This window comes from Trichomycterus rosablanca, chromosome 3 (assembly GCF_030014385.1).
Source record: "Trichomycterus rosablanca isolate fTriRos1 chromosome 3, fTriRos1.hap1, whole genome shotgun sequence".
Taxonomy (NCBI): Eukaryota; Metazoa; Chordata; class Actinopteri; order Siluriformes; family Trichomycteridae; genus Trichomycterus; species Trichomycterus rosablanca.
The window spans coordinates 7682316-7710241 of NC_085990.1; the positions used below are offsets into that span (position 1 = coordinate 7682316).

The 27926-nt window shown below is 36.7% G+C and overlaps 1 protein-coding gene across 1 annotated transcript; it reads right to left on the reverse strand.

Moving 5' to 3' along the window:
- c4b (complement C4B (Chido/Rodgers blood group)) lies at positions 1–27627 on the reverse strand. The gene is made up of 41 exons (XM_062992564.1): positions 27512–27627; positions 26638–26827; positions 25675–25849; positions 25463–25536; positions 25255–25343; positions 24689–24771; positions 23316–23403; positions 22498–22612; positions 21542–21674; positions 20841–20953; positions 20593–20754; positions 20272–20442; positions 19326–19511; positions 18675–18836; positions 17810–17942; positions 17643–17714; positions 15658–15867; positions 15017–15128; positions 14786–14856; positions 14546–14685; positions 14127–14342; positions 13990–14041; positions 13385–13474; positions 13095–13298; positions 12667–12742; positions 11011–11188; positions 10195–10299; positions 9849–10011; positions 9560–9774; positions 9265–9423; positions 7283–7342; positions 7104–7194; positions 6186–6363; positions 5995–6085; positions 5720–5794; positions 5538–5640; positions 4046–4135; positions 3225–3314; positions 2506–2589; positions 2280–2412; positions 1–284 (listed from the first exon to the last, which is right to left on the reverse strand). Exons 1-41 carry the CDS (start codon positions 27574–27576, stop codon positions 143–145), a joined length of 5139 nt encoding a protein of 1712 aa, XP_062848634.1. The 5' UTR covers positions 27577–27627; the 3' UTR covers positions 1–142.
- Between the last annotated feature and the right edge of the window lie 299 nt (positions 27628–27926).

A 27926-nucleotide genomic window follows, 5' to 3' on the forward strand; every position in this document is an offset into this window, starting at 1 on the left:
TTCCATTATTCCTTTTTATTTGGAGCATCATTAAAGATACACTTAAGTAGCATATGGCTACACATAATCCTTGTGACACAGACAAAGTGTTTGGTAACCTAATATTGAATTACCCAATGGAAACTTTATTCTGTGGAAGAATTTACATGGAGCATCCATTAACCTGGTATTCTTTTCTAAAATCTTGGAATCCTTTGCAATAAATCTTAATGTTTGTAGCTTGGCAATATGTTGGGTCAGGCTTCTTCTCAATCCATGTTTCTGAGTCCAAAAGGTACAGCATGCTGTGAGAAATGGAGAGAAAGAAGAGATATCGTGTTTCCCCGAAAATAAGACATCCCCTGAAAATAAGACCTAGTAGAGGTTTTGCTGAATTGCTAAATATAAGGCCTCCCCCGAAAGTAAGACCTAGCAAAGTTTTTGTTTGGACCGTACGCTGTCCCTGCTGTGCTGTACGAGTGTGCTGTGGTGAGCTCCCCCTGGTGGCCGGAAGCTGCAATAACGTCCCTGCAGTACAAGTGGCTCAGTATACGTATATACTGGTATATACAGTATACTGTATAATAAATGTTCTTTTTTTTTGTTCAACAATAAATGTGAATTCTTCTTCATGGAAAAATAAGACATCCCCTGAAAATATCTTTGGGAGCAAAAATTAATATAAGACACTGTCTTATTTTCGGGGAAACGGTTTACACTGATCAACCATAACATTAAAACCACCTCCTTGTTTCTACACTTACTAAAGCAATAAGCCACGAGAGGCCGTGCATTACTGTGATTTTAGATAAAATCATAACAGTAATGCACGGCCTCTATACGAGTGGCTTATTGCTTTTATAAAACGGCGGTCAACATAAAATATAATAAATACAACAATGTTTAATTCATAAATGTATTTATTGTGTATAAACTTACAATAAAGCATTCTTCCGCGACGCAAAATAGTTCGATTAACAGTGTTGCTAGGCAACATGAGGGCGAAAATAACATTAATTTTTTCTATTCAGTGGCGTATTAATATGGAATGATGTGAGGTGGTCCTAGGTGTGCGTTTATCGGGGATTTTACAACGGCTTCGAACGCGGCTCAGCCAATCAGATTTTAGGACCGGAACTATCCGTTTTATAATGTCCATTTTATCAGCTCCACTTACCATATAGAAGCACTTTGTAGTTCTACAATTATTGACTGTAGTCTATCTGTTTCTCTGCATGCTTTTTAGCCCCCTTTCACCCTGTTCTTCAATGGTCAGGACCCCTACAGAGCAGGTATTATTTAGGTGGTGGATCATTCTCAGCACTGCAGTGACAATGACATGGTGGTGGTGTGTTAGTGTGTGTTGTGCTGGTATGAGTGGATCAGACACAGCAGCGCTGCTGGAGTTTTTAAATACTGTGTCCACTCACTGTCTACTCTATTGGACACTCCTACCTAGTTGGTCCACCTTGTAGATGTAAAGTCAGAGATGACCGCTCATCTATTGCTGCTGTTTGAGTTGGTCATCTTCTAGACCTTCATCAGTGGGCACAGGACGCTGCCCATGGGGAGCTGTTGGCTGGATATTTCTGGTTGGTGGACTATTCACAGTCCAGCAGTGACAGTGAGGTGTTTAAAAACTCCATCAGCATTGCTGTGTCTGATCCACTCATACCAGCACAACACACACTAACACACCAGCACCATGTCAGTGTCACTGCAGTGCTGAGAATGATCCACCACCTAAATAATACCTGCTCTGTGGTGGTCCTGTGGGGGTCCTGACCATTAAAGAACAGCATGAAATGGTGATAACAAAGCATGCAGAGAAACAGACTACAGTCAGTAATTGTAGAACTACAAAGTGCTTATATATGGTAAGTGGAGCTGATAAAATGGACAGTAAGTGTAGAAACAAGGAGGTGGTTTTAATGTTATGGCTGATCAGTGTATAGTAGTGTATTTAATAAATTGATTTATATATTTATCTTCGATAATCATTTAATTTTATTAGGATTATAGTGGTTCACACCTGGGGGCAATTTAAAACCATTCCAGCTTATTTTACAATATTGCTAAACTCTACTATAGTACAATGTATACGAAGTGTGATTAAACCTGGTCTCATCCTGCTTAGTCTTACCCTAGTCTCAACCTATAAAAAGTTTTGATCTTGGCTCATCTTGGTCTTCACAATTAAAAGTCCTGGTTTTGTTTGGCATGCGCCTTGGTCACTACTGAAATGCTTTTATCTACAAGGACCTACAGTACATCATGCCCGGGTGGCTGATAACACTTACTGTCCTCTGGAGTCAGTGGTGGAGCCATCATTGCCCATGATAAGGTAGGTTTTTCTTTCCTCCAGCTGAGCTCTGCAGTGTTTCCTTTTCGCAAACACTCGGATATCATGTACGTCCACAGTCACATCTCGATCTGTGGATCAAAGTGTCACATTTAAAGCATGCAGTCCACAGTCGATTAAGATTATTGTGGCCTTTCTAAACTACACAAATTGTAAAGACTTACTAAATTTGAGGACCTCTGTAACGTTTGTGCAGTACAGCTCAAAATTTCCTTTTTCTTCCACTGATAGCACAGAGACGATAAATCCTACAACACAACCCAATCATATTTCACAGATGAACAATAGACACACCTCTATCTTTTAATGTATTTATTCAGTCTTATTGTCACAGGTGTGTAAAATCAAGCACTTAACCATGCAGTCTGCCTTTTCAAACATCTGTGAAGGAATGGGTCATTTAAAGAGCTCACTGAATTTAAGTGTGGTGATGTGATAGGATGCCACTGTAACAACAAGTCAGTGCCCTCCTAGATATTACACCATCAACTGTAAGTGGTACAGTGGTACATGTAAAGTTACAGAGCGGTGTTGTTGAGTGCTGAGGCACCAAAGGCAGATGACAAGGTAGAGTTCACTTTAACTGTTTAGTCAGGATTTCAATGAGCGTTACAACACTTTAGACTGCCTAGTAGCTCCAGCACCCGAACTACCTACTGGGTTCAATGCTGGGACCATACAGCGAGTCTCATATACAAAAATAACTTACTGCAGAACGTCCGAATGCACATGTATCAACCGAGTGCAGCCAATGGGGAGGGGGGCAGTGCGGGGGGGAGGGGGGTTTGAGTTCATGTGAATTTGACCAACATAATTATTGTAAAATCTTTTGTATTGTATTATATATTACATTACATGTGTATTATATTTGTTAAATACCAACCATAATCTGCTAAAGGCTGGTAACAAGCATGTGTGAAACGATCCTCCTTACGAATGCTTATGTCTGGCTTCTTTTCTTTGAAACAGGCCCCTGCAAACACAGATCAACAGCCACTTGCATGCATGTTTAGTCTGTCTTAGCTCTTATTTTCTAATTGTAGGGACAATAACAACACCAGATCTACTGGTAAAGTACACTAGAAAATTAAGGGTTTTATTTTTTATTCCATTATTCTAGCTTCTTCCTACCTCCAAAACATTCCAGTAAACAACTAGCCCACACTAAATTCACCTTCTAGTTATCCGTATAGGTGCTTTGATCTGCCCAGTGATGTCATAAAAACCACAGATCATATTCTACTCCTTACTCTTTTGGATTGATGGTTATTAGAAGGATCTGTGGGAATCTGTGAGAACTGCCCTTGTCCACACTGGACAGAAAATTGGGAAAAGAAATACAGGTGAAGGAGCAGTGGGTGGATAGGGGTGCTCATTCTAAGTGACTGGTCATGGTGCATGCCACTTAAATAAGGGAGTGGACTAAAATGTTGTTATTATGATTTAAGGGCTCACAGCAAGACGGACGTTTCCTGAGTGGAGTTTACATGACTTGCAAAGACATGCAGTCAGGCCAGTTGGAGCTACTAAAATCACCCTGAGTCTGCCTTGTGTTGGACTGGTGATCTGTGCAAGGTGTTTCCCACCTTTCGCTCAATGAATCAGACCCACAGCAACTCTGACCAGGATACACCAGGGGTAAAACATTTAATGAATAAATTAATTAACATATTCAGTAAATTAAAAATGAAGCATAAGGCCTACTTTCAGCACACTGGCACACATCTCCAGAGCAGAGCATAGACACCATCTTACTCCTCTTTGGTGCAGCATAGAGCACAGAACATCTTCTGTCTGTGAGGTGCATAGAGACAGGACATATCTACTCAGAAACATAATACGATTACAAATATACATATAATATTTATTAGAAGTTCCTTAAAAGTAGTCATTGCCCAACTCTTAATTTCTTTTTTAAAATAAATGGCGCTCGCAACTCAGGATTTGTGTTGACATCTAGGAAGACGCTTTTCTCAGCAGAGACAAAATAAAAACATAACACAGACAAAACAAACCTGTTTGCGTAAATAGTAGTTAATTTTTCATTTTATTGAATCTGTGGATTGTAATGGTGCTCTGTTTTACAAAAAGACCACAACATGTATAATAAATTGTACAAAAAGTGAAGAGCAAATAATTTCTAAATCCACGGTATTTAACAGTGAACATGGTATTACCTGCCTTTTTGATTTACACTACATATACCACTTTAAATTCAAACATGATGGTTTCACTCTTTAGGTTTTGATTGTTGAGAGGGACGACTGTGGTTGTAACCACTGCAGTGTATGTGGATATTTTCCTCTTTTCTTTATGAATAACTAAAACAGGCTCTGAAAGATACACCAACGAGGCATAACATTATGACCACTGACAGGTGAAGTGAATAACACCGATTATCTCTATCACGGCACCTGTTAGTGGGTGGGATATATTAGGCAGCAAGTGAACATTTCATCCTTAAAGTTGATCTGTTAGAAGCTTGAAAAATGTGTTTGACAAGGGCCGAATTGTGATGGCTAGATGACTGGGTCAGAGCATCTCCAAAACTGCAGCTCTTGTGGGGTGTTTCCGGTCTGCAGTGGTCAGTATCTATCAAAAGTGGTCCAAGGAAGGAACAGTGGTAAACTGGCGACAGGTTCATGGGCGACCAAAACTGGCCCGTGTAGTCCGATCGAACAGACGAGCTACTGTAGCTCAAATTGCTGAAGAAGTTAATGCTGGTTCTGATAGAATGGTGTCAGATTACACAGAGCATCACAGTTGCAGGGCTGTTTTGGCAGCAAAAGGGGGACCAACACAACATTAGGAAGGTGGTCATAATGTTATGCCTGATCGGTGAATGATTTGTGTCTTTAAGGTAGCCATATGTCATTCTCAAGATCTGTGTTTTTTTAGATGATCAGATCTCAGACTAGTTTTAAGTGCTCCTTGACCTTCTGTGGGCAGGTTCTACTATTTCAATAGACATTTTAAGAAATGATCTATTTATCCATGTGAAGTCATTAATCCACAATTAATTGGCAAAGTAATTGACTGCATGTGATTGGTGCTAATTTTACAATGACGAGTGATAATAGCTTTTAAATCTTTTTCCTATTGTTACTCTATGTAAATTGTTAAAACCCTCAATACCTCTATGGGCACTGTAAGTGTGGGCAATGTTATGGGCACTAAAATTGAATAAACTTCTGACCTGGTTCATAATAGTCATAGAACGTAGCAGGAACAGGCTGTAGTAAACCTATTGGCACTGTCTGTATGGCTTCAAATGTAATACATTCACTCTGTTCAGGTAACTGTAGAAAAAAGGTTACTGAGTTATTTAGCTGGCTTTATTTGTGTGTTTGTATATGTGTGTGTCCTGTTGAGTCTTACGTCTCTAAAATATAACAGGACTCTTCCTTTTGTGACTTCATAATGAGATATGTAGCTGTCTACAAGATCCTTCAACTGTAAGAAACAGAGACTACATGTTAGGATGATTACACAAACAACAGACAGGCCAAAACTAAACAGTGAAGTTTGCAGGAAGGCCTGGGTTGCAGTTGACCTTCAGATTAATCCCTGCACCCTAAAAGGTTGTACAGGTGCTCCTAATATAATGGCCAGGAAATATATTCAGTATAAACAAGACTGGTGTCACCACTGACCTTATCTAGATCCTCTGTATTAGCCTCAAAGCCACTAAGTAGTGTGATATCTGCAATAGCCATTCCTGTAATGTTCTGCTCCAAGGAGTAACTGTGTGTAAGAATATACACTGGAACTGTGAGCAAAGGTTAACATGTATCGAATCTTTAAAAGAAAATCTTTGAAGTGGAATAGAGCCTGCTGTCCTGACCTGACACAAACTTCATATACCACCCTGTCCTCAGAGTTCAGGTTTTGTCCAGTGTCTCGTCTGCGTCTAGTCCGAGCATCAAACCACTCAATAGCTGAGCGAGGGATGTCTTCATCTTCTCTTCCTTCACTCTCATCTTTAGCATAGTCGTAGTAATCATAGTTTTCTGTTACTTGAGCTTCAAAAAACACAATTTATTTGTTTAAATGTACATACACTTACATACACTCTACCAGTTCATTGTCATTCTACCAGTCTATTTTCATTCTACTAGTCTATTGTTGCTAGTGCCATATTCTACGCTGTTGTGTGCTGGGGCAACAGCATCAACAAAAGTGCAATGAACAAAATTAACAAACTAAATAAGAAGGCTGGCTCTGTTGTAGGAGTCCAATTGAATACTCTGGAAGGAGTGGCAAAAAAATTGACTCTCAATAAGGTGCTTGCCATTATGGACAATGCATCAAGCATTGCCCAGCATAAAGACGGAGCCATGCTGAACTCCAGCCCAACAGTTCCACTCTCTTCCCTTACAGTCTCATAATCACTCCCCATTCAGTACAGTTGAAGGTGTGGCCTGCACTCATAAAAAATTTATATGCTTCTAAATGTCTGGCACAGTTTGGGGAAGTTCCTTTTCTGCTCCATCTCGACTGTAACCCCCGTTGTATTAAGCAAGGTTTATAAAGATGATGATTTGTTGAGTTTGGTTTAGAGGAACTTCAGTGGCCTGATCACAACCATATTTGAAACATTTAGGATGAATTGGAAAGTCAATTGCACATAAGTGTTCTCATCCAATAACAGTGCCTGATTTCACAAAGGCATATGTATGTCATGCCATGTATTATATTATCTGTGACTTGTTATTGACATTTTATTATTTCATTGACTGTTTAATTTATATTTAATCCTTACCAGTGTAGTCTACCTTGCCCTGGACTGTCACATTAATGGATAACTGCACACAATTGGTGAATGGGTTCTGGCCATAGTAAGTCTTTATCACCTATAAAAATGAGGACAGTACAAAAGTGTGTTAACATGCTGAACAGTTTAACTGACTGATTAATGATGTTGATTAATGCCAGTATCACCTTTAGTTTAGCTTCCCCTTTTCCTGACACCTGTGCAATGATCTCATTTCCCAGTAGTCTCTAAAACAAATTCAACTTTTAGTGACACTTGACAAAATTATTATTCATTAGCAATTTATGTCCCAATGTTTTGGCTGATCATGTAAATGTATATATACACTCTATCTTTAATCTGTACCATTATGATTAAGTGAAAACATTCCAGACGGTTTAGAAAGTTTTTGATGAAAAGTTAAGAAGAAAAAAATACTTCTAAAATCTTCTATTTACAAAAGTTTTCAGTACTCGATTCAACACTTTGTAGAAGCCTCTTTGGCAGCAAGTCTTATTGGGGTAGTCTCTATTAGATTTGTACACTAAGATTTAGTTAGTTGATCCCATTCTTTATGACAGATCCTCTCAAGCTCCCCAAACCCACTCCAGTTGTTTTAGCTGTATGCATTAGATCATTGTCATGTTAAATGTTCCTACATTTGGCTGTATTTAACTGTCTCTTATTCTTAGCAGTCTCCCTGTCCCTGCTACTGACAAGCACCCCCATAGAACACTAAGTTTCAGTGTAGGGATGGTATTATTCAAGTGATTTAACTTTTTAATAACCATGCCATACTGTACTTTACCAGACATAGCTCTTGCTGTTCTGCTCAAAGAGTTTAAATACCCCCTAAGACTAGAAAAGCCCTTTACCAGCCAATCAACAAACTTAAAAGCTTCCATCTTGTCTTTCTTCCATAATGTCTCTATTTATGGAGTGTTGCTGAGATCGTTGTGGCCCTGGGAACACTCAAAGCCTCAGAAACGCTGCCCTGATTTATTGCTTACCAGAATCTAATCACAGAGATATACAGACCATAGCAAAGTACCACTAAAAATTTCAAAAACACAAAATCTTTGAAAGTGTTCTATATTTAATATGAATCAGCAGAAAGTAATATTTTTATTAGTAAAATATAGATTTTCTACACAGTCCTTGTTAAAAGTCACAGACGATACTGATGACTAGATACATTTTAAAAAATCCACTCCAATTGACTGTTTTGAAAATGACTCTATCTGTTATACACCGATCAGCCATAACATTAAAACCACCTCCTTGTTTCTACACACATTGTCCACTTTATCAGCTCCACTTACCATATAAAAGCACTTTGTAGTTCTACAATTAGTGACTGTAGTCCCTCTGTTTCTCTGCATGCTTTGTTAGCCCCCTTTCATGCTGTTTGACTCTCACAGGATCACTACAGAGCCGATATTATTTGGTGGTGGATCATTCTCAGCACTGCAGTGACACTGACATGATGGTGGTGGTGGTGTGTTAGTGTGTGTTGTGCTGGTATGAGTGGATCAGACACAGCAATGCTGATGGAGTTTTTAAACACCTCACTGTCACTACTGGACTGAAAATAGTCCACCAACCAAAAATATCCAGCTAACAGTGCCCTGTGGGCAGCGTCTTGTGACCACTGAAGGTCTAGAAGATGACCAACTCAAACAGCAGCAATAGATGAGCGATCGTTTCTGACTTTACATCTACAAGGTGGACCAACTAGGTAGGAGTGTCTAATAGAGTGGACAGTGAGTGGACACGGTATTTAAAAACTCCAGCAGCACTGCTGTCTGATCCACTCATACCAGCACAACACACACTAACACATCAGTGTCACTGCAGTGTTGAGAATGATCCACCACCTAAATTATACCTGCTCTGTGGTGGTCTTGTAGGGGTCCTGACTATTGAAGAACAGGGTGAAAGCAGGGTAAAACAGTATGTAGAGAAATAGATGAACTACAGTCAGTAATTGTAGAACTACTAAGTGCTTCTGTATGGTAAGTGGAGCTAATCAAATGGACAGTGACAGTAGAAACAAGGAGGTGGTTTTAATGTTATGGCTGATCAGTGTATATACCATATGTATATGTTATTTAAATGAAGAATGAAGTCTGGGAGGTTGTATAGACACTGAGAGCATTAGTATTTGTACCTGTAGCTCTACCTCCACTTTTTCTCCTTTGTTGTTTAAATGCAAATCCTCTGTTAATTTCCTTTTTTTGTTCGAAAACCTCACATTGAAAGAACTGAACGGTGCTTTGAGTTTGTGCAGCATGTACTCTGAGAGTGCTTCCAAAGCCATAATCGTGTCCTAAAAAAAAGAATTAATTCTGTAAATAAAACGCAGGAATTTTGACTGTAATACATGATATTTTATCTATTTCAAAAACAGGCACACAGTATTTTGTTTAAGACCTAAAATAATACCTGTACTAACTCTGGCTCACCTGTGTGGATTTAAAACCGCCATCGTAGTTCTCTTGTGAGGAAAGGAAACAGGCAGCCATTTTTGCCTCTTCAAAGTCTTCCTGTGCTATTGCAGTGAGAAGAGCATATGCAGTGGTCTCTACAGTTAGAGCCACTGCTGAAGGAACCAGGTAACTCTTTTTCTCATCCACTAGTCGCATATCCTCATCCACCTGCCACACTTTACACTCACCAACTAAAAAGAGCAGTTTGGATTCATTTCATTTAGTAATAACAAGTAAAATACTTTGTTATTGTAAAATTAATTACCTTGTTTGGCCAAACTTTTGAGTTTTTCCCACACTGATAATGACAGATCTTTATTCTGAAGGCAGGTAGATAAGCAATAGGCTGTAATAGCTACAGAATATGACTTTTTTAAGTCTTTAACACGTGAGAGGAGGTATTCCGTTGCTTGTGAAATGCGACTTGTCTAAACATCATGGACAAAAATATGTGATTGTTAATTACCTTTATATATGTATATTTAAAAATACTAAAGTAACCCTCTTTTTAGTTTTAAATACAGTGAAGCCTGTAATAAATTAACAGACTGTAATATAATAATAATATTAGTAATTATAATAAGCAAATCCAATAGTAAAGTGCTATTTACCACATTATCAAACAATTCCTGGTTCAAGAATGGAAGAGAGTGATTGAGAGCGATGGTTATAAATGCAGTAATGGAGGCATCTTGCTCAATCCCTCCAATTCCACCCTAAAATAAAAGAGCACAAAAGCACTGATATATAAATAACCTGGCATTTTGACTAAGATATTTTGGACTCAGTGTAACTTAAGTCATGTTCATACATACAGCAGTTAAATATGGTTTTATTTTTTTAAGGATCCTGAATCCAGTGACCTGCATACACAGTTTGGTTAAATGAGAGCCACATTTTACAACCACTCCCCTATAGTCATGCTCAAGGTTGAGAATTCTATTTTTGTTTTTACTATTTCATCTAGCTGCTGCATAATCAAGCACTACCCTACAGCACCCTGGAAAGGACCTTACTGACCCCTTCCCAACCTTCCTTCTTCTAGAGCCTTGTAGAACCTTGTAGAGCCAGTGCAGTTGGGCTTCCTCAACAAATTTATATAAATACTGTATGCTGATCAGAAATAAAGGTACTCACTTAGGAGTTCACGTGGCATGCCTTCTAGTAACATTAAGCACAGATTCCCACAATCCCTTGCTGTGCACTCACTGTATATTTTGATTATATGTATTCTGATATTTCATTGTCTTTTAGTTATTTTATATAATCTTTTCATACACAAAGTAGGACTCACTGCCACTAGTAAATATGGTTTTCAGGCCAAAACTTTGCCTGTATGAGCACAGTGAAATCCTTTAAAATGTCCTGTAAGTTGAAAACCATTATACTCAAGACTCATAATAATAAAAAGGCAAATCATGTCTGACCTGCATTTCTCTGTGAATGACGGGGTTAGGGTCACTGAATGATCCATCATCACCTTGCTGTTTGATTAGGTACTTGACTGAGGCCTCAATGTCGATCTGTGAGATGATTTGGTTTTCAGCGTTTGCTGACTGACATTTGGCCACAAGAGACAATACCTTCACTACCAGAGCAGTCAGCCTAAAGAAATTCAGGCACAGACGTGAGTGTCATAACTAGAGATGCATGAGTACCAATACTGGTATCGGGTATTTGCCCGATACCGCGCTCATTAACTTGTACTCGTACTCGCAAACGAGGCTCCGATACTAAACATCCGATACCGTGTACCTAGTGCACGTTGCTGCGTTATCCCTAGTTCACACTACACGATTTTCTGATTTGTCAGGTCGCTGTACAGTTCACACTACACGACTGAATCTTTTGCACTTGGGAGTCTTTCAGTCGGTGTATATTTCAAACTACATGACTGATCGGGGATAGGGGGTTTCACACTACACGATCCATCGTCAACTGGAATCTCAGGCGAGCTTCTCTGATCTTCCAAACTATGTTGTTTTTTTTTGTTTTTTTTACAAAAAAATAAGTGATGAGGGGTTTAATAATACCACGTCCAAAAATGCACGTCAACAAGTAGCGAGTGATCAAAGTGTGTGTGCGCTGATGTGCAGCATAAAATCAAAGGGGAAAAATAAATGAATCTGAATGGATTTGGCAACACGAACAGTATGGATTGTTCTATAGTGAGTTGGAGGTTAAAAAATATTTTTGCAATGCAGCGTGGGTGTTATGTTTTGTAGAGGATCAAATCAGAAATACTGTAAAACGTGTGCCAGTGTATTCTGATATAAACTATATTAAGCCCCTATCACACCTATTTACACTCCTCCCCTGCGTTTCCCCTCACTCCGTATCCTGCGTAACCGAGCCGAGTTTTGATCGCTGAGCGAACACCGAGTTGCTCCCGAGCCGGCAAATCTAACGCTGAGCTCGGAAGCAACTCGCCGTTCGCTCGGCGATCAAAACTCGTCTCTCGATCGCTAAGTGTGAACTATCCAACAACTCGATCTGACCGGCTCACAGAGCGTCAGATATCTGATCTGAGATGTGCGACTGGGAATGAGTGACATGTCGAACAGCCAATGGGAACGCAGGATACGGTGTGAGGGGAAACGCAGGAGGACAGGGGGATAATATAGTTTATATCAGAATACACCAGCACACACACACGTTTTACAGTATTTCTGACCTGATCGTCCTCTACAAAACATAACAACAAAACACCAACATTGCAAAAATACATCGCACAAACACTTTGATTACTCGCTACTTGTTGACGTACATTTTTGGACGTGGTATCATTAAACTTCTCGTCACTTCTCACGTGTGTTTTTGTTTAAAAAAACGGTATTCTAAATAGGTATCCGTATCGGCAAGTACAAAAATACATGTACTTGTACTCATACTCGGTTGGGAAAAAATGGTATCGATGCATCCCTAGTCATAACATGTGTCAGGTAAAAATTATCCTCAGTCATATAGATACATAAATACAAAGTAATAATATTACCTCAACGATTCTCAATGATTAAAAAGCCTGTTTCATATGTTAAGGCTGGTTAATTTGTTACCTGCTGAGAATAGCAAAGGGGACTAACCAGGTACTGGTGGGATAATCAACCCATGCTCCATATGATCCATCTGATTTTTTGAATGTCAGAATCCTCCCATAGCCTAAAATAACATAAATGAATCATAAATTTATCCTATTGGGAACTAAAAAGATTAATTTGTATTTCAGTAAGAATACTAATCGAATATTAATCTGTAATAAAAAAGCAAAAGGGAAAGTAATACTGTCGTGCACATACATGTAAAAGGGACATATGTCATGACAGTGGATTTTCCAAAGAGCAGAAGAAACGCATACAATTAAACATTAAAACAGACTACTTTAACCAAAAATGCTAATTGATTTAAATTGCCCTACATGACCACTCTACCTAGCAAATCAACCTGAATTGTTTTGCTGGTATTATAAGGTTTGTATGTTTTTTCAGGACCTGTGCATCTCCTGTGTGCTCACCTTTCTCTATGAAGTTTAGAGCTGTGTCTCTGGTTCCAGGTGACAGCTCCAGCCAGCGGTTGCTATAGTCCAAATAGCGAATGGCCAGTGCTGTGGGGGACATGCTGATCATTGTCTGCTCCGCACAACCACAAGGAGCCCTGATCAGCTTCTCTACATTGGATGGTGAGAGCAGGGGCTTTGCTGATGCTGTACCATATGCCTCTTTGGTTTGACACAGAGAGAAATTATAATTACAAACTAAATTTTGTTTTTAGCCATATATAAAAAAAACTATATGGTATTCAGACCTTCTAGTTTAACAAAAATGTTAGTGTTTGAGCCAGGAATTGTACTGTTTGGAAACTCTCCATTAATGGAAATGGACTTCTCACTTCTTCCTGTTTAGACAAAGGGTTCATTTTTAATGAATCGTTAATTCATATACAAAATGTACTTTGCCACTACAAACGTGGCTAAAATCATTTAAGTCACAACAGTTATAGTCATAGTTTAAGAAAAATCACAATTCAGAGACAGTCAAACACAAAAAGGTTACATACATTGTTCAAAGCTAAGGGGTTATGACATTATGGTTACATTAAAGGTTTAAGACAGTTTGAGACATTATGGTTGCATTTAAGGTTTAGGGCTGAGACAGTTGAGAGCCTCCCAATTTAGGGCCCTTTCCCTACTTGGACCCTCAGCAGTACTGTAGAATTTCAATAGTAAGAAGCTATCGACTGAGAAGACTAAGGCTTTAACTTAGTTTTTAAATGTAATTTTATATATTCTAAATATATTCTACATGAATTTCTCTTTATCTGTTGTAACAAAAAATATTACTGGCTTAAAAGTCATGATTACGTTTTATAGCTTTTTTTTCTTAAACCTGCTAATGATACATAAAACATACCATCCAAGTTAATCGGGTAACTTTTCTCCTCCTGTATTTGTACTCCCTCATGCTGTAAAACAAAGACAGCTTAGCATGAGTTTGATCATATTAGTAAACCAACATACAGAAACCTAATCATTTTTACATTCTCTTACCGTCACCAACAGCATCTTCTGAATGGCATCAATACCACTCTCAAATTCTCTATCATAAAGCTGGATAGTGATGGGTATTTCACCCACTACTAAAGGAACAGTTGAGAAGGTCACAGTTTCTGAGGAATCTTCAGGCAAAGTGATGTTAACATAGGAATCAGTGGATAAAGCTCCAGGTGAACATAGACCTTCCACTTGTTTCATGTGAACAGCAAGCTGCACATAAGGATATGGACATAAAAATAATGAGATCTAAGCAAAAATCAGTATTAATGAACATATTTTTAATACTAAGGTATTAAATATTTAAAGTCAGGACAGTCTGTGACATTGCTTTGAGGGATTATGACTTTTTTTCTCACTACATTTTATCTGCTTTAGCTAGATTATTTTGTATATATTTATTGATTTTTACATACCTCTTGTGGCCTTTTGCTATAATTGTAGATGACTACAACAATGGCCATTTGTTCATTGGGTTTGACTGAGTATGGAAGTCTCAGAGAGATAAAAAGGTCCTGAAATACACGTATCTCAAGTGGGTCGGCCACACAAAAACCTAAAATGGTAAATTTGCATGATGTTAATGCTTTAGATATTTACATATGAGTTTATAATTTATATGAATCAGCTACTGTATGTTGAAAACACAGATTTACCATGGCTCCAAGATAAACTGACAGCCTGAACCTCCCAAGTGGTGATAGAATCCGGGACGTAGATTTTATATCTGAAATAAAAGTAAGCAGACTCATTAAACCTGTACTGTACTCTACTGATTACCAATTACAAAAACAAAACAACCAAACAATGTATGTCAGTATGTTATACAGAGGTAAAACCACTTAAGTATAAGTAAGAAGGAAATAAGACATTTGTAGTTTACGTACGGAGTTTTGCTGTTTGCGTCAATTACATGAAATCCAAAACTAGGTGGAAAACTCTGACGAATATAATCCATGGAATTAATAAAAAAGTCTTCAATTCTTCCATCATTAACAGCTGTGGGGAAGGGGGAAGAGGGTCAAACTATTTTTCTATTATGAAAAATTCACTACTATTCATACTATTCATGTTTTATATTATTCATTTCATTTGTGGTGTCTAAGTTTTTTTTTCTGTTTTTGAACAAATATTTTTATCCCTATCAATACATATGTTGTTTATATATATAAGTGCAAAGTGAAATGATATTGTGTGTAAATTTAAGCAATAATGTTTTTAAAGTACAATAAAACTAAGTGGTTAAATATTTTTAAAGTGTATGGATAGCCTAAGATATTTATGATTTACAGTGCTATTAAATCCAGTCTATCATCTATGCAACACCATACACACCAGTTGTTCATGCTTTACACTGAATGTGGAATGTTGTGTTAAGCCTACATTACACAATTTTACTGTTACCAGTTTTGTGGTAACAACCAGCCCCCAACCTCCAAAACGTTAGTCTTAAAATGCTGTCAATAAAGAGTGTGAGTCCATTTGTTATGGAGCTCCAACTGACCACAGACTTGTTGGTGATACTTACTTCTGCCAAAGCCACTATTCAGTTCCTCCTTCCTCTTCTTTTCTCTTAACTGTGTAGCAAACAGGCAACACTTCAGAAAAGCCTCTACACATTCTGCACTTTCTTCCTTCCTTATTCTTTTCTTTCTTTCCTCACACGTCAGCTTCATTGGGATTAGCGTTAGGCCGTGACGGCAGCACTTCTGCAGTTTTTCATTTTTATACTCAGTTTCTTTGAAACACAGAAGTAGAAATTGAGCAATTCCAAATAAAACAAGCAGATTTTTATGAGCTGGGATGTAAAATTGAGCTTAAAAGTTTACATAGACAAAGAACAATGAATGTAATGGCAGGCAACTATAAACTGGTATTTTCCAATAAATAAAAGTCATAAATTCTATTTAGGATTTCTAAAAATATGTCAAGATCTGCTGGAGAAAACTTTGTCTTCATTATAACTAACATTTTATCTTAAAATGTATACGTTATTAAGGTTTTTCCTCCTAACAATTATAACAATCATCAAGCTTATGGCACTACTTTGCTTGACTTTCACTTTTCAATTTCAGACTCGACTCGTGACTCGCAAAAAATTTCTTGTAGACAACAATTCTGATTGTGATTCTGATCATGTCATTTTCTGCTTTCTAATAACGCTCCAGTCGTTTTAACCCGCAACGCACGCAATGGGTAAATGTTCCAGCCAGCTTCCAGCGTAGTGATGAAGATGAAGCAACGCTACCTACTCCCTCCTTTGGATTGGAATCACACTTAAAATGGTGGAATACCCTATGTAGTGCACTTCACTGGAATTGCTGGTGTGAATGAAACGCTCCTACAAGATTGCCACCAATGGTTGGAAGAGCGCTTTCTGAACCAATCAGTCTGATTGTAATTTTTAGTAACAAATGCTGTTATTTGTATTTATTTAGTTTGCAGCGTCACACAGAACATGTGTCAGTGAAACGCTTGATCGTAATTATAAGCACACATTTACAAAATAATGGATTATATTCCTAATAGGACACACGGTTATGAATGTAATAGCATCTGAAAGAACATAAGCTAAGGTAAGCAGTGGTTTTGGATATTTTGCTGTGTTTTGGATTTTGGCCGCTGTGCTGTGATTTGTCACGCGCTTTTGTTTTGCAATGAAAACAAAACGTATCAGTTCAAGCCTTTTAACTGGTACCTAGGAAAGTAAAGGCACGAAGTAAAACGGCAAAATACAGTCGCTAATCTGTTTTTTTATCTGAACTTACAGATTATTTGTTTCTATGCTACATTTCCAATATATGTTTTGTGTAGATTAGATTGACTCGTGACTTGACTCGGACTCTGGCCTAAGGACTCGTGACTTGACTCGGACTCTGGCCTAAGGACTCGTGACTTGACTCGGACTCTAACCTAAAGACTCGTGACTTGACTCGGACTCTGGCCTAAAGACTCGTGACTTGACTCGGACTCTGGCCTAAAGACTCGTGACTTGATTCGGACTCTGGCCTAAAGACTCGTGACTTGATTCGGACTCTGGCCTAAAGACTCGTGACTTGACTCGGACTCTGGCCTAAAGACTCGTGACTTGATTCGGACTCTGGCCTAAAGACTCGTGACTTGACTCGGACTCTGGCCTAAAGACTCGTGACTTGATTCGGACTCTGGCCTAAAGACTCGTGACTTGACTCGGACTCTGGCCTAAAGACTCGTGACTTGACTCGGACTCGTATTTTGTGACTTGTGAACATCTCTGGACTTGTGAACATCTCTGGGGTCAAGACTAGGAAGGCCATTCCAAAAGCTTAACGTTTAATTTATTTAGCCTAAAAGTTTTGGGTCACTGCCCTGTTAAAACTCTCATTTGTCCTTGGCGTTGAACCATCTGGATGATGAAACTTTCCTGGCCCAACTTAGTGGAACAAGCTGCACATTTAAAATTAGTATGTATATACTAAAAAAAGGTTCATTAGTATATTGTGTTTTTTACTATTTTTTAAATGTATGTTCCACCTTTTTCAGCCATCTGCTTCTGTAGATCTATCGAACGCCTCTGTCTCCTAAAACCTGATTCACAGCTGAATCCTAGAAAGCAAACCAGAAGCTTCCTTATGTTGTTAACAGAGCTCATGCATTTTATTAAGAGATTTTCATTCTTCAGATTATCTGCCCTTAATTACCTATTCTCATCTGTGACCTGACCGTCTGAGAGTGGGAAATAAAGGCCAATCCAGCATCATTAAACACTGCAGCAGTGTTTAATCCACCACCATATGAACACCCCAAATCATAGGACTGCATAGACGAGAACACCTGCACCATAAATTAAACTTGTTTAGTACAACATATTAGAAATATTTTCAAGATTTCCTAAAATTTGCTACAGTACAGCAAGCTGGAATGTAATACATCATACATTATTAGTAATTTATTGTTGTTACCTATCGACTTAACTATTATTAGCAAAATATAAAGGTTTTACCTTAAAAACTTAAGTACACCTTCTAAAATGGACAAAAACCTAAACAATTTATAGATTTCTGCCCAGAGGTTTACAGATTTTTGGTTTCTTGGCCCTGTACCACCCTGAAACATTGGCAGCATGGCAGGAACATGCCTTTGACAATCTATTGCAAGGCATCACACACTTACACATTGACTTACTCTAGGAATAATTAAGAACAGTCAATTCCATTTTTAGGTTTTGAGAAACCTCAAAGAAAACACAGAAAACATATACAGTATATTATAACATAAATGTGTTTGTTCTGATGTAATATAAATAATTTCAGTGTTTGCACTGTAATCTAAATGTGACATGTTCTCCCAGGGTATATGAGTTTCCCCCAGCACTCAGGTTTCCTATCACCTCACAAAAACTTTCCAGTAAGGTTTCTGTCACCTACATTGAATTAACTGGGGCACTGAAGCCCCCATTGACATTAATAAAACAGTTAGTGAAAATGTGTAAATGAATATTAAATATAAGACCACATTTTATAAATAATGCAGCAATTCAGGTAAATCCGAGAGTTTTTTCGGTACCTGTTTCGGGGTGAGTTTGTTTTGGGAATTTAAGGCGTAGATGGCTTTGTCCACAGCCAGCAGGGCCACTTTCGTACCTCTTTGATTTCCAACATCAATGTTAAGGTCAACAGGGTCTCCTGGACTGTAATTGTTTTGTGACTCTTTTTTGGTTACCTCAATCTAAATAGGAGACATGAATGAAATTATTAAAAACTAAAGTCCAATCCGAGCAAATTCCATATAACACATCAATACATACATTAAATAAACAAATAAAATAAATAACTACACTATAAGCACAAAACTACTGGGACAAATTAAGTTTTCAACGATGCAGCAACAGTTTAGGGAAGGCCCTTTCTGTTTTAGCATGACTGTACCTCTGTACACAAAATAAAGTTAAAAAACATAAAGAAAAGCTTGGTTTTCTCAAGTCCTGACCTCAGCCCAAACACATCAGCTTTGAAAAAAAACTGGAACAAAACTTTCTTCACCAACATCAGTGCCCAGCCATGCAAATTCTCATTTGACTGAATGGGCACAAATTCCCACATCACTTCAAGGTCTTGTGAAAAGATCATATAGAGGTCACACTATTTGAATTGAAATGGCATGTCCAACAAGCTCATGTGTATTTATCATGGTGTATTTAAACAAAACATGACTTACCTTACCCTCACACAGATCCTTCACATCTACCCAGACTGAGTCCGCTATAATATCACCATTTGTGTTATAATAATATCCAATCAGGCGATAGGATGGAACCATATCTGTGCTGATCGGAATGTTGATTTTAGCTTCAATTCTGACTTTGATAGAGCCTGATTTCCTGAGAGTACCTTTGCTGAGGATCTTTAAAGAGCACAAAATGAATGTAGTTGTTATAAATATATACAAGTTGTTATAAAATGTTTAATGTAAATTTTGTATTTTATTTTTTGGATGAAGAGATATATGTATGTTCTAATAATACAGTCATAGTTCAGCTGTAGTATGTAGTCCATTATATGGATATACATATAGAAAATGTAAAAATAAGCATTATTAATAATAATTTGTTTAAAAAATTGATTGAATACTGTCACAATAGCAAGTCTGGTCTTACCACATTCCCTTGACTCTGCCACTATATAACCCACACTGCAGCTGTTCAGCAGCATGAGTAAATACAACATGGATACACGCTTGAATTTAAACATATTTTAAGATGTACTGATTGTGGTTGGGTAAGAATAAGCTTTGTAAATGTGTCAAATCTTTGTGAGCCTTTAATAAAAAAGGAAACATTATTGCAAGTCTCCTGTGTTTTAATTAAACACCTCGTAGTGTTTATTCCATGTTTAAATCAATTTCCTTTTGATGACACCATTAATATAATAATTTTTAAAAAACTACTATTACTATACTACTATTTAAGTAAAAAAAATAAAATGCATTTTTAATGATTTAATGATTTTTAAATTGACCATGTATTTTGTATTTACAGCTCTTCAGATTGCAAAACTTTTAATATAAATAATTTTTTAATCACTGCAGTGCTTTACACACGTTATGTTTTTTGTAAAGTTTACAGCTTATCATTTGTTTACATTTTATGATAAAAATTTCTTACCATGTAGTAAATATAATCATCTTCTGGTTTTCCATTAACAACATAAAATCCAACATCCAGGCCTTCTTCAGGAAGCAAAACTTTATTGTTTATGTTTATATACAAGAAGCTGTTGCTTGAGGAACTAGCAAGGAGGACATTTTTTGTTGACTTAAATCCTTCCACTGTTACCTGACAGAAACAGGCACATAAGTACAAATACATAATTTAACATTTAAATTATCATCCAATGTGTTTGAATTCTGTGTGCATAAGAACTGAAAATAATGTGTATGTGCATGACTGTGTGTATTGGATGTCTTGTGTTTCCAAAATACAAACCTCAACAGATATGGATGGAGGTGTTTGTTCAAGATTAAATATGGAGCTCACTGTTCCCTCTTTGTCTGTGTGTTCATTATTGATTTTCTCTGTGGTGTGTGATACTGCAATCTTTACTGGGACATTTTTAGCTGGCAGACCATCAGGAGTGAGCACCAGTACCTAATAAATGCATACATGGAGAATCATTTTACTGTTACAAAGCCGACTTCTGTACAACAATCACAGTACATGAGAGGAATTCTTACCCTCACATCAAAAGGCACTTTAGGGATATAGTGTGATCTAGTCCGCGATAGGTCTACTGTGTATATTTGTGACACGATGGGAAGAAATATTTCAGACTCCTGTACCTCGCCACCTGATAGATGAACACAAAGCCAATATTAGTTTAGGCTGTAAAGAAGTTTAACATGTTTAGTTTTGCTGAAGCTAATTTGAGTGCAATTTAGCCATTTCAAAACCCAATTTGAGGTGTACTTCAGAGCTTTGTTCTGCTGAAACCTCCAATTGCATACAATTTTAAAGTTTTTTTTTTATTTTATGTTCCAGCTAAACTTAGGTTAGACCTGTTTTTTTTGTGCTGGTTGGAAACCATCTAATCAACTAGACAACTTTCCTTTTAGCATAACGTTATTTGGGTTTCCTTCTAAATCTTGGCAAGGCAATCACTGTTCAATGTACTTTTACTTACAGTTGTTATACTGATTAATCATATATACACAGAAGTCTGTAGGTCTATGTAATTATAACAACTAACAAGAAATTTGAATCCAATGCTACATGCTAAGCTAAAATGAAATTCTAAAACCTCACACCAGTGTTCAAATCACTTAGTCAAAGAATGAATCATTAAAGTAATCAATTTCACCAAGACATACAGTACATGTCCTTTGCAACTTTATGTACACTTTTAAATTTAGAATAAGGAATAAGCTTTGACATGTACTCAAGGTGTCTGTGACAGTAGTAGCAATGTAGAACTGTGCTCCTTCCTCGGCTAATTGTTGTAAGATTTCAGGTTTGAGTTTCTGCTGAAGGTCTGAAATTTTAACAGTAATTTCAGCTTCGCCATTTCGTACCTGTAAAAAAAAGATGCCAGTAGGAAATGTTACTTGTTCTTAATCTGATTTCATGGTCATGTTAAACCACTATGAACTACATACGACATGTGCTGGATGAATGAAACACTTTTAAAAGAAATTCTCTTAATTGGTGTTTTGATGATAGTCGTGGAGAGTGCTGTCTAGCGATCGTAAGATCTAGTACTAAACTAGGCCATAGCATATTATTTCTATAACTATCCAACAAATATCAACCATTTGATAACATTTTTGTTATGTGTGACTGGATAAAGAGTGTGTCATTATTGATCAGGTGATCTATTGTACTAATTTTGTTTTAATTGGCAGTAAGTCTTTTATGGGACCAATGGACCAAAACCATGTCCCTCACTGTAAGTGGCCAAATGTTTTTACTGGTACAGCCATCCTGCATTGGATCATCTAAAAGTCAGTTGCTCTCTTTTTAGAATGTACACAAATACATTATCACTAATAAATGTGTTCTTTTGACCAAATTCACAAGCTTATATACTGGTGTTTACTAAATTAGTAAATGCAGATAGTGTTTCTACTGAACACTAGCCAGCTTTATCACTAAAACGACATTATTTTCAAGCTTCCTCTTGCTACCCTATTCCAAGATTGAGGTCAACAGTGCCTGCTCAGCTTCCTTTATAATGACACAGTATATTAGTAAAATGTTAATGTCTTAATAGTGCAATACAGTTTACCTGTCTAAAAAAATCTACATGTGTTATACTTCTCTAGTAATTTATTCAGGTTTGTCCTTTGATTTGTTACCTGTATATTTATATCTGTATATTTGTGCATGTTTACTTACTGGTCCCATTTGTTCCACTCCCTTGATGAAATTGATGACATTGGACTCCTTTGTTTTCTCTCTCACACCAAATCGACAATGAAATCCACCATTTATTTTCTTCCCATAAGAATATCTATTAAGAAATTACTTTTAATTTCTTAAAAGCAGAATATTTATATGTGAACCACCTCATGAACGTAGCTTATACAATGTGCACTGTTTAGTATGAAATAATGAAACATTAATTTAGGCTGATTCATGCAGAGGACAAATTTAAACTAGCAGTGCTATGATGTGGTCAATTCTATAATGTATTTATTACAGACATATACACTGATAAGACTAATATTAAAACCACCCTCCACCAAAATGTGGATACCAATGTCTATTTCATTTAAAAATTGCAAGTTTTGGCCAGAAATATGTCAATCATGGCAGTTACTCGAAGTATATGTCAAATGCAGCATATATGGGCAGTCACAAAAACCTGAGTGACTTTGATGAAGGCCAAATCATTATGGCCAGACGGTTTAGTTGAAGTATGTCCAAAACACAGTAATGGGTGCTCACAGGAGGCTGTGGTGAGTACGCACAAGGCGGGTCAAGTCACAAACCACCAAGAGGTTTGATTCATTGATGCCAGAGAACAGGAAGGCTATGGTGTCTTGTATGGACCAGCAGAAGAGCTACTCTGGCTCAAATTGCAGATAATTTTATTACTGGCCTGAGCAGAATAAAGCGGTAGTAAACAGACAATGAATAAACAAATAAATAATTATTACAACATTTTCATCCATCAGAGAAATGGGAAATGTAGTGGAAAAGAAACAACTTACGCAACATCAATTGTGAAAGTTAAATCCACTGCGCTTATAAGAAGGTAGTTCTTTTTAGGCTTGATGGTCACACCAAAACTAGGAAGGACTGAAAAAAGGGACCCGGTTTAGCGTAATGGGTTTAATTTCCTTCACATTTAAATCTATTTTAAATATATAAATAATATATAATAAATATATATAAATAAATGTATATTTCTATAAAAAGTATTACTAGGTTTACTGTTGATGGATTGGTCTAAATCAGGGGTGCCTATACTTTTATGGCTTGAAATCTACTATTTCAGTCGACAGGTCAATCTACTCTAAAAAGGTTGACCTTTTAATTCTTCAAAAATGCTTTGTAGCTTTTTTAAATGAGCTTTAGTTTAGTCATAAACACTGGGTGCAGGACAAAAATACACTCTGGACAGGGCGTGTCAAACCATCGCAAAGCATCACACACTCATTTATCCATTCACTCACACATACAGGTGCAATTTAGAGCAGCTACTACACCTACTGGCACGTTTTTAAACCCGGAGAAAAGCAACTCAGACCTGTAGTAAATTGCATTTCTCAAAATGTCCACTAGGTGAAGGTGCCACTATGGTTAAAAAAAAAAAAAAACACGCAAATTAAAGAAAAAGTGGCATATCATGTTGATCACGTTGACTGGTAGATCGTGATCGACGTATTGGGCACCCCTGGTCTAATCATGGTGTGCACCGGAAAGATAAGGTAAAACTATTACTGTATTTAAAATCACAAAAGTAAACATACTGGGTCAGTTCAAAAACCTAGTGAGCTGCCTTGATATCTTACTGCCTACATATGCAGCTGCCTCAGTAGAGAGGATTCTAATAAGTCACTGACTTATAAGGCAGGTTATTTTAATGTGCTACTTAGCAAAAGCATCAGTTTTCACTAACTAAGCTAACACAGTTAACCTCATGCCATATAAACCAATATAAACCCTGTGTACCAAAAACAGTTAAATTGGCAGTTTGTATTTTTATGTTTGATTGTTTAGGTTTAAAGCGTAGTGCTTGTTTTTTAAGAACCTGTCTATATTATAAACTCATCAATTAAGAGCTACTGTATTTTTAAAACAAACATTAAAATGACTTCAGATGTAAACTGTATGCAGGCTATTTCAACAATCATTTTTGGATGCAAGTAAAAAAGGTAATCAAACTTTCCTTAAAACAGTAAAAAAAGTGTTCTTTAAGCCAAATGTGTTTGTTCTAATCGTGCCCAGAACTGGTCTATCATTTTCCTTTTATCATGGCTGTGATATTTGCAGTAAAATTGTAGTTAATGTGTGATAAATATGTTATGTAGGCTCTGAATTTTTAAACAGAGCTATTTCTATCATAATAATTAATGCTTACCAAACTTTTGGACCTTGAATTCTTGGATGGTAGCACTTTTCTCATCATTGCGGTAGTGAGCTTTAATCTTCCACACCCCTGGCCTAAAAGAGCAAACTGATGTTTACAACGAGCTTGTATTTTGTTAGTATTTTTAAGCATTCTATTTTTTTTTGTGTAAAAAACAAAAGTGTTTTTTAAGTGACATATTTCAATGTAGTTTTTTCTAAATTTAAAGAAAATATAATAGTAATACTAACAGAAGCTGAAGCTGGATGGGTCTGTGCAACAGCTAGGCAAGGCCAATGTGCTTATGAGCTTTGCTTACTATTGCTAGCTTTGAAGGCTTGACATTGAAAACATTTTTATTTATTTGTATTTGTGTTCTTGATGCAACAAATTTATTAACAGTATTTTAATATCTGGTGGTGAAATAAAGAAAGGATACACTAATACACTGACCATTTTGATATAGATATAAAGATATAATTGTACAGAATATTTTGCAGTACAGCTGCATTAATAATAACCACCATTAAAAGTATTTGCAACAGGACAGGAGAATTAGTGAAAAAAATTAAACATACTGTGAAACATCTGGAATAGCAAAATCAGTGGAATAAATGCTGTTCTCGACTTGTATAAATGTCTTCTTGACTGTGTTTCCTTCTGCATTCTTTTACAGACACCATAGTCAAAACATAGATAGTGAGGGCACCATATTAATTTTTAAAATGTAATGTTTTTAAATATTTTTGCACTAAATGAAGAATAATTAATAATTACGATACTTACAATTATGTAAACATATATCTTTGTTTTGGATATAGGCCGCATGGCATGGTCAAGAGTGAAAATCCTGTACTGAACTGGAAATTAATCAAAATGAATATATCACATTACATACACAGAAAGAAAATAACCTGTGTTTGCATACAGTGGGGATTTGGGTAAACACTGTTAATATAACTGTTTATACAATTCCAGTTAAGGGATTTCTCCTTTACCTTTTTGTGTGGGGTTGTACATGGGTTGGTCTGTTTGAATAAAGATGTAGCCTCTGTGTTGGGAGACCAACACTCGAGCTATTTTTCTCTTACTTTCACCAACATCACATACCAGGTTTAGATAAGGTGGCTCTGCATTGGTTGATGGTAAACTTGCGGTTTTCTCAGGAAGCACCTAATTAGTAAAAGACAAAAACCCAAACTCTACCGTAGTAAACAGCATGTCTAATTACTGCATTACCAAGTGCTGTGGTTTGGGACACAGCCATTAAATTACTTATGTGCTAATAAAACATGGATAACACTAGGTGTAAAATAATGTCCTGCAAATGTAAAGAACACAATACATTTATTTTTTGCAATGCATCAATCATTACTCCAGTATGTAAAAGTGCATACTAATGTTTTATATATCTGCTAATTTAATCTTCTAATTGATAGCTGCAGTCCTGAAAGTATTAATAGATTAATGGAATTGGCATTGCACTGATGCATTTAAAAATGTTCAAGACATGCAAGAATGCAAAGAGCACACCAGTGCTTTAAACCCCCTGAGTAAAATACATTGAAATCTGGTCAATACTTTAAAAAGGGGTGTCAACACTGTGACTGGAGAACAGCAATGCTAGTAATTGCTAAAGTATATATTACCTAAAGGTGGGACACCAGCTGGGCTGAATAGGGGCTTTACAACCCATACAATTTTATAGTACTCAGCTATAGTTTGATATATTTGATTTATACTGTACCAAACAATATACGACTAACACAGTACTCCCCCTACTACTACTACTACTACTACTACTACTACTACTAATATCTTATTCCCCCAGTTTTACTGGTATTGAACAGTCCAGTAGTAAACTAAGCTGTTGTCTAAAGCAGTTTGTACTGATACTGAATATTAAAAGTTTTCGTTATCTGCATGTGTGATCTGCATGTGTTAAATGTATTTGAATATACCTGAAGTTCTAGTGTTTTAATATCTCCTTCCTGTGTGATCCGTACAGTCTCTTTCTTTGACATTAGAACACGTCCAACCTCCTGCTCCAAGTAACAGGTCACATCTTTATTCAGCAGTGCTTTACCAACCTGGACTGATACTGTCTCCTTCACTCCAACATGAAATACACTGGGGGCTGTCACCAGGAATCTATACCAGTGTCAGGAATCAGAAAGGAAATATGAAAAAAAATCATGTTTTCTGATATGTAAATGTATCACAGATATTCCTTAACAAATGTGTTTTATTCACCTTAGGTAGCTAAGTCATTTGGATTATATACTATTCTAATGAGAAGTGGGTGAAGGTGGCTGCCACAGCAGACTCACCACCAAACAATGTTGTTTCTAAATTGTTGGACTGTTTGCTCACTGTTTTATGGAAAACATATAATCTTAGCCCAACCTTGCTCATAAAAGAGAGTTTGTGAGATCTTCACATTAATGTTTCTTTTATACTTACTTTATACTCCCCATTATTGCATCAAATGTTACTTATTTACCTGTTTACCTTAATTTGGAAATTTCAGAACAGGAGTTTGTTCCACAAACTTGCTCCAACGCTTTTACGACAGATTGCAGACATTTAGCAAGGAATTAACCCATATTCACAAAAATGTATAACATTAAAATTGTAAAATGCTGAATATTTTTGTGCTTTTTTTAATTGTTTATTTTCTATTTATTAATTTCTTTTTTTGTATTTTACCACCTGTTTCATTTTTTTGGGGAATTGGGTTTGTACATAAAACTTTTTACCAGGCTGTTACAGGTGACAGAAAGAACTCCTTGACTAGTTGAGTATAAACGAGTAAGAAAAGTGCTGCCCACTTACCTCTCTGTATAAACCTGCTGTGTGACATAAGCAAAATACAGCATGAAATAAAGTATGGAACCCATGTTCAGTTCAGTTCTGTTATTAGAAAAGAACTGTGATAAAGTTTCACCTTTAACTCCTCTTACACTCTGGTACAATTTACATTAAATCAAAGAAATTAATGTTTTGGGTCAAAAAACACATTGCACAATCCAGATGTCTGCTTTCCTATTGGACGGGTTATAGGTGCACTTTCTCTACAATCATGTGATTTCACAGAAATGCTCAAACAAATATTGATTGAAATGCAGTTTTATTTGATTTGGGGAGAATTTAGTGCAAAAGTAAAATGATAGAATTGATTAAATATTTTGGGTTTTTGTCTACTAACCTAAAAAGCAGACTTCATACTTACTTTATACTTTCATTAATC

Bases quoted from the DNA above. Each gene is read 5' to 3' on its own strand.
- c4b (XM_062992564.1), bottom strand. From the start codon at position 27,576: ATGGGTTCCATACTTTATTTCATGCTGTATTTTGCTTATGTCACACAG. The intron at 12,743-13,094 runs GTGAGCACACAG...ATGTTATTTTAG, and splicing joins TCTAAACTTCATAGAGAAAG to GCTATGGGAGGATTCTGACA. The intron at 10,012-10,194 runs GTAAATAGCACT...CATGATGTTTAG, and splicing joins AGGAATTGTTTGATAATGTG to ACAAGTCGCATTTCACAAGC.